The 7,190-nt window shown below is 42.1% G+C and overlaps 1 protein-coding gene across 1 annotated transcript; it reads right to left on the bottom strand.

Moving 5' to 3' along the window:
- Nucleotides 1–4,142: 4,142 nt before the first annotated feature.
- Nucleotides 4,143–7,007, bottom strand: LOC148423557 (putative ribonuclease ZC3H12C). Its single transcript, XM_088415615.1, has 5 exons — nucleotides 6,385–7,007; nucleotides 6,138–6,277; nucleotides 5,727–5,961; nucleotides 5,541–5,647; nucleotides 4,143–5,452 (listed from the first exon to the last, which is right to left on the bottom strand). The coding sequence occupies exons 1-5, from the start codon at nucleotides 7,005–7,007 to the stop codon at nucleotides 4,143–4,145; spliced, it is 2,415 nt and encodes an 804-aa protein (XP_088271741.1).
- Nucleotides 7,008–7,190: the final 183 nt, after the last annotated feature.

The raw sequence follows: 7,190 nt of genomic DNA, 5'->3' as shown, positions 1-7,190 counted from the left end.
GCGTTGTGAGCCTTTTTGTGCCGCTTTCTACTTCACAGGTTACCATTACTTGCCGCCGGTGCTCCTGTTTTCACTCTGTGCCCCTTAGTCTCTTATTGGATGAAAAGAAATGTTCACCTGGTCAGTAATGTACACAAGCAGATCAGACCCACCCCCTGATTTGGCATGTTTCGTCTACAATTGGAAAAAAGGCGATCTTCACGTGGGACCCGAAAACACATGTAAATAACACACTCACCTTTTAATTGTGCCATTTTTTTTTTTTTTTTTTTTTACTCAACTGTCTTCACTTTGCTGCAGCGCTCTTTGAGAAACTATGCGGCCATTTGTGAAGGCATTTCAATTCTGAAGAACATCCACAAAACACACTTTGTCTGTTCCAAGGTAAGTCAACTGCAGTTCTGTGTTTGACAAATATTGACTTTTGAATTATGTAATCAAAAGTCACCAAAAAAGGTAAGAAATGTATATGAATTGAGTGTTGTTAGTTTACTGACCAAAATGTATTGCTAAGCTAACAAGTTTAGTTAGCTATGTTAGCTGTGTCACTGACCAAAATGTTAAGCTAATAATGTTAGCTAGCCAGGTTAGCTGTATGCATTAGTAAATATGAGTCTTCACTGGCAAATAAGAAATGAAATTGAATTCCGTGTTATCCGGTTGTTAAATCACAAAACGTCGTTGCTAAGCTAATAGGAAATATAGTAATATTAGCTGTGTCACTGACCAAAATGTTATTGCTAAGCTGACAAGGTTAGCTAGCAAGGTTAGCCAGTCAACTAACCAAAATGTTATTGCCTCGTCAACAAGGTTAGCTAGCAAGTTTAACTGTGTATTAGGGATAGCAGTAAATAAGATAGGTTAGAAATGTTGTGATGTTAGCTGTGTTAGCTCCCATCTTGTTTTGGTTTGTGGTGTACAATAGTAACTTAACTGGACCAGACAAAATAAGCTGAACAGAACCAAATTTTTATTGCTTATTTTCAACATGACAGTCAATTAGTGGCGATACAAATTTTTTCGTTTTTGTGCTTTACCAACAGTAAAACAGAATAATGCACATTTAAAAACATTCTGGAACAGGTGGCAACAAATGTTTGGTTTTGTTGGATGAAAGCGTTAAAATATTTTTCTTTGACGTTTGACCTCGTCTTAAATCAATGCACTTTTTAAAGGTCCTATATCAAAGTCAATTTTACATGAGAATGTTATTGTTAAAGCTGTAATTACATCTTTTTTCTTTGATTATTTTCCATCTGATCCTGAGTGTAAACTAACCAGTAGTAATAAAACCTTTTGGTTTATGCAGATGAAAGCCATTTTTTTAAAGCACAATTACGACAATGACATCCTTGTAACTTCTTCCTAAATTTATCATGACAGTTTTGTTTTTGTTTTTTTTAATGGCAACTTCGCAACAACATCTTTTTGATCTTTTATTTCTACGCATTTCATCTTTGATGTTTCACAGTATTTGTTTTTGATTTGCAACAAACCACCGTCTTTTGTTTCCCAAATTGATCATGGCATAATTATTGTTTCCTAACGACACGACATGTTTTTGACAACAACTTAATTGTATTATGCTTTCTAATTACAAAACATTTTGCCTGAAAAACACTGAACATCTTTGTAGTTTCCGAATTTCATGATTTCATTATGTCTGATGTTTTAGAATTTGATCACATTTTGACTTTTGACGACCCTACTTGACAGCATTTTGTCCTCTATAGTTCATCTTATCATGAATGTATTGGATTTGATAACTTGTTAACAGAGTTTCTCTTGCATTTCTAACAAACACAACTTACTCGATGACAAATTTTACTTTATCTAACAAATATTCACCTGAGCCTGACACAAAAAATTACATCTTCAAAGCTGAAGATAATAGGAAAAAGAGGTTATTGAGAATATTGACTGGAAAAACACCAAACTAGTAGCCGTGACAAAGCTTGTCACAAGTATACAAAATACTTTTTATATTCTCACATAAAAATGTATTTATCATCATTAGGATACAATTTGTATCAACAAAGAGGCAGGAACATATGCCAACCAGGCACCAGTTTATCCACGTTTACTGCAGCATTTTTTTTTGTTCACTATTCAAAATGTTATACTAGTCAGCTAGAAGTGCTTGAACACAAAAGCAGGAGCAATATTAATGTAAAGTGTAAATTAAAGAGAAATTTTACCTGACAATGTAATACCATTAAATGACAAATATCCCTTAAAACTGGCTTGCAATTGATGAAAATGAACTTTGAACAAATACAAAGCAGATGACAAAGCCGTATTTGTCATAGTAGTATTGAGTGTCACTTAGGGCTGCACGATTATGGCCAAAATAATAATAGCGATTACTTAGGTCAGTATTGAAATCACAATTGTTAATCACGATTATTCATTATGTTTGGACAAACATGTCGATTTATTGCCCTGTTTTAAAACAAGCAGCATATAAAACAAGGCTTCAAGGCTTGATTCTTATAAATAATAATAAACTAAAATAAATAAGGTAAATAATAATGAAAACAAATGGCACACAGGGCAACACATCTAACTTACTTGCTGAGTGCAAACCAATGAAAAAAAAATGAAGCCTACTTAGAACTAAGCACATTATTTACTTTTAAGCTAATTTTAATCAATTAGCTGTCAAAATGTCATTTCTGGTCATTTCAAATCAAATTCATTCCATTTTTTGCCAATCTTTTTTTTTTCAAAATGGGTCTCAATTGACAGCTAGCCCTGTATTTATTAGGAGTCAGGTGAGAAACTCAATGCCATTTCACACTGGTAAATAATATATTAGGGTGAGATAAACAAAGGCTTTTGTCATGCAAACATGTGGGAAACATTGCCCCCTGGTGGTAAGATGACTAAGTGCTTGATTTGACATGTAGTTAGCTGGCTTTTTATATATTAATATCGCCGCGGATCATCTTAATTAATCGCGGCAGCCAATTTCTAACCGCAATTCAAATTCAATTAATTGTGCAGCCCAAGTGTCACTTCTGATCTACTACATATTTTTTATCAAACAAAAGTTCAGAGATTCGATAAGAATTCAAGTTGCTCATTAGCTTGCATTTCAAAACCGTTTGAAAGACTTTTGAAGTTAAATTAACTATGTTCCCGGAAAAAAGATTTGCTCAGGAATGGGTGGGAGGGTCTTGATCCTGAACTAGAAATTCGAAATGAGGACATTTTGTATAACCAAAGTGTGTGTTTGAACGGCAGTCACTGTCTAAACCTCTTTGCCAAACAGAGACCCTTATGCACTTTGGAGAGCTTCAGAAACATGTTTTAAACAATTTATGTAAACTACTAACAACCAACAAGTTCCTGGACGTTAGAATAGGATATAAATAAAAACAAAGAAGGGACCTTCCAAGACCTTGTAATGGTTCATAAAGAAACCCAAAGCTTGAGGGTAAAAATACTGAATAACTTATAAAAAGCAACTGGGGAAGATTTGAGGGAATTTTTTGTTTTTTTTTTCCCTCCAGGTGCTCGCTAAGTTTCACTTGACTTTTTCTCAGGGATAAAAATCCACGCTGACAAATAATAACCTTACACAAACACAAATAGTCAGAGGTAGGCTGCGTTCTCAAAATACCCTGATATGATTGCCCCCCAAAAAAGTAAGAACACAAGAACCAAAAGTGCCCAAATCAAAATAATAATATAAATAACTTACATTTTAAGGAATAAATAACTTAAAAATGCACTGTTACCCTTAAAAGCCTGGACTCACAAACAATATTATCAAAAATGTGAATGGCTTCACTTTACAATGGTACAAAACCCCCAAAGTTCCCAAGTTAAGTGCTAGTATAGCATATTTATGTAGTATTTATATGTACTACTAGTAATAGCACTCATATGGCGTGTGTTTTCACTTTGTCCTAGAACTAAAACATTTGCCAGAGAACTAGTCCTGTAACACTGAAACTTCGTCGCCTTTAGAAATACAAATTTTGCCCTTCGACTAGAAACTTTGCCCCGGAACAAAAACTTTGCCCCAAAACTTGGGACTTTGAGGTCTGGGTGTTCACCCGCCAACTTACACTTTCGTCAAGATATAGAATCTAGAAAACTAAACCTCGGGAGGGGTTTGGGCTTGAAAAAGGTGTTCAAGAGCTGTCCTGAGATTTTTCCAACAATATGGCAGCGGCCAGCTCCTGCGCATCAATCACACCCGGATTCCGACTCATCACCACCCTTACCAGATCGGTCGGGAAAATCCCGCAGAGATTCAAGAACACTCTCTCCCGCCGGTCCTGATACTGAGCAACAGAGGAGGACTCCACGCGGAGCAGGGACTGCGATCTTGTTCGGAGAGGGGATAGAAAGGACGTCTGTGGGAAGGGTTGGAGTCCGCATGGTGACAGATGTCTGTTCATCCACGGAGCGGACCGGATTTTTTCCGAAGCCTCTGGAAGATCCTGAATCGGGAAGGGATCGTAACTAGGTCTGGGAGACTGTTGACAGTGCGGGTCCCAATTCATTTGCATTGGTTGTTGCTCAGAATGGTTCCACCTGGCAAGAAACGGTGACACTTGGTTGTACCCTCCTGGATCCTGAAGTCGGTCCTCTTGCCAAAGGGAACTCGCCAGAAAGGAGCACTGTGATAGGTTGGACGTTTGGGATGGATGAAGAATGGGGTTCAGATATTCTCCCGAGTATCTTTTCAGAAGCGGTATATGAGTCGGAGGAATGTGAGTGGGGGCGGCCCGGTAGGGACTTTTTTCCACCTCAAAATCAGGTCGTCTAATTCCTGGTGAAGTTTGCTGGCTCAGACCAGGTGGAGTTTGGTTTATGGGTCTGCTATATGGGTTGGAGCAAGGGTTAGGATGGTAGTGGCGTTGATGGTTGCACACGGGCCTGTCATTTAAAACCAGTTCTGGGGAGAAGGACTCAGCGCCGCCTTCAATGCTGCGGTCGGCTTGTAGATGCCTGGCTCGGAGATCCGCCGGGTAGAAGCGCTCTGGACTTTCCGGAGTGGGAAGGCTCAGGATGGGCGAGGTCTTCACCAGGGAGTCGTAGCCCAACGACGGAGACTCGGCACGGTAACATCTTTGACTCTGTCCTTTGGATCCTGGGTAGTCCCATCCATCTTGATTTCCCAAGAAAGGCGACCTCCCTGTTACAGGATGTCCGAGGACACTTCTACCGGTTCCCCTGCATTCTTCTACTTTGGACTGCACTTTGAGATGGTCTTCCAGGAGCTCCGTGAGAGATCTCGACGCTTTCTTTGGGGTTCCTCGGCCGGACTCGCACGGCATTTGGTTCCTGGCTATCAGCGTGTCTTCCTTCTGTCCTTTGGAAGTCGCAGAGGACATTTTGGCGCTGGCCCGGAGCTCATCAGCAACTGACCGCTGAGGCTGACTGCCCCGTTCTGGATGGTAGAACTTGCACTTGTGACCGTAAGTACACTTCTTCCCTAAGAAAGAAAAGAGTGAACGTTATGACGAAAAGAGATTTTTTTTTTCAAGGAGACTTCTACGTCACATAACCCTAAAATGTTTTACCGTAAGGACACGGCTGCTTCCTATGTTCCGGAATGACAGCTCGCTTCCTCAGGAAGTTCTCCAAGCTAGGTCCATGGCGCCCGAGCGGGTCATCGGGTGGCATGAATCTAATGACGGCAGATGGAAGATGATTTCTTTGAAGCCCCCTTACTTTGGGGAATCGGGAGGACACAAATAAGCGTTTACTTGTCGTTGACAAAGGAGTACATCAGAAGGCGCTCGTCGATGAACTTCTTCCACTCTGGTTTCTCGTTGGCCAGGTCGCGGTAGTTGTCGTTGGAGACGATGATGCCGTCCGACTCGTAGGCCAACTTGACGATGAAGCGGTCGTCGTAGCAGACCACTCGCCGCCCTTGCACACGGCGTGATGGCGTGAAGACCAGGATCTTGTCTTTCTCCAGTTGCCGCAGGACCTCTTGGTCTAGAAAACAGTTGGGTTTTTCATTTTGCGGGGGTTGACGGTGGTGAATTCATCCTTACAAACCATTGAGTTTCTCTGCACAAAACAAGTTTATTTGACCCTGAAGAATCGAGTCGCGACATCTCATGGTGAAAAATGAAAACAAAACACGTGTGTGTGAGTGTGTCTGTGGTTACCTGTGATTAGAGCATCCGGGCGGGATTGCTCCTTCCTCCATGCGGGGACAAAAACCGTGATGTCGCTGTGGCCTCGCTCCAAGAACCAATCAACTGCCAGTTGGATGCCCTGACAGGAGAACACCTCCTTGTTGCCGTGACTAAGAGGGACATTGGAGTCAAGGATTTTCTAAGCTTTACATCACAGGCTTCATATCACAGGATATGATATTATCGTGATATATGAGCTTGTTAAAGGGAACCTCACCTCATGGCCACATTACTTCCATCCACGACGACAGGCCGAAGGTTGTCTTTGTCCTCCGGGAGTTTGGACGAACATGCCTGTCTGCAGGAGTCCGCCGAGGAGGACGGCAAGGAGTATGAAGAATACTGAGATCCTTCCCCACTTCTGGGCGGCTCTACCGGGACCACCTTAGTTCCCAGTTTGACCAGTTCCCCTAGGATGTCGTTAATGAGGGCGGCCGGGCCCAGTTTCTGCAGCACCAGCAAAACCAGTTCTTCCGAGTAGCCCAGTTTCAGAGCGAAGTCAACTTTGGTGCGGCAGTCGTTTTTTGTCCTCGGGTTCCCCGCCTGGTCCAGTCTGGTGGAGGAGTCCCGGTTTTCCACCTGGGTGCAGGCGTCGTGGTGACGCTCATCCTCGCTGTCTCCACTTTCCTCAGAGAAGAAACTACTGAAGCTAGCGCTGCTGCTATCCAAACTATTGGTGCTGTCGCTAAGGCCGGAGCCTCCAGAACCCGACGCCGCTGAGGACGAAACCTTTCCGGTGTCCTTCGGGCCGCTTGGGCCGTCCACATGGAGGTAGTCCAGATCCAGCCCTGGGCTGAGGATGTGGTCTGTCCCATCCTCCACATGGTCCCTCAGGCCCATGAAGCCGCCTCATACATCCAGGCCCGAGCGGTGGCAAGCAGACTCGATTAAGCCAGGACCTTTTTAAGTCTTACCTACAAAAAAGAAAAAGTCCGGAGGGGTGAAATGGTTTGGTAGCGTCGAGTTTCATAGATTTAAAAAAAAAAAAAAACTCACATTGAACTGATACCAAAACATAGATAA

This window comes from Hippichthys cyanospilos, chromosome 5, assembly GCF_059441005.1.
Source record: "Hippichthys cyanospilos isolate Australia breed blue-spotted pipefish chromosome 5, RoL_Hcya_1.0, whole genome shotgun sequence".
NCBI classification, from domain to species: domain Eukaryota; kingdom Metazoa; phylum Chordata; class Actinopteri; order Syngnathiformes; family Syngnathidae; genus Hippichthys; species Hippichthys cyanospilos.
This window is presented reverse-complemented; position numbering and strand designations above follow the sequence as displayed.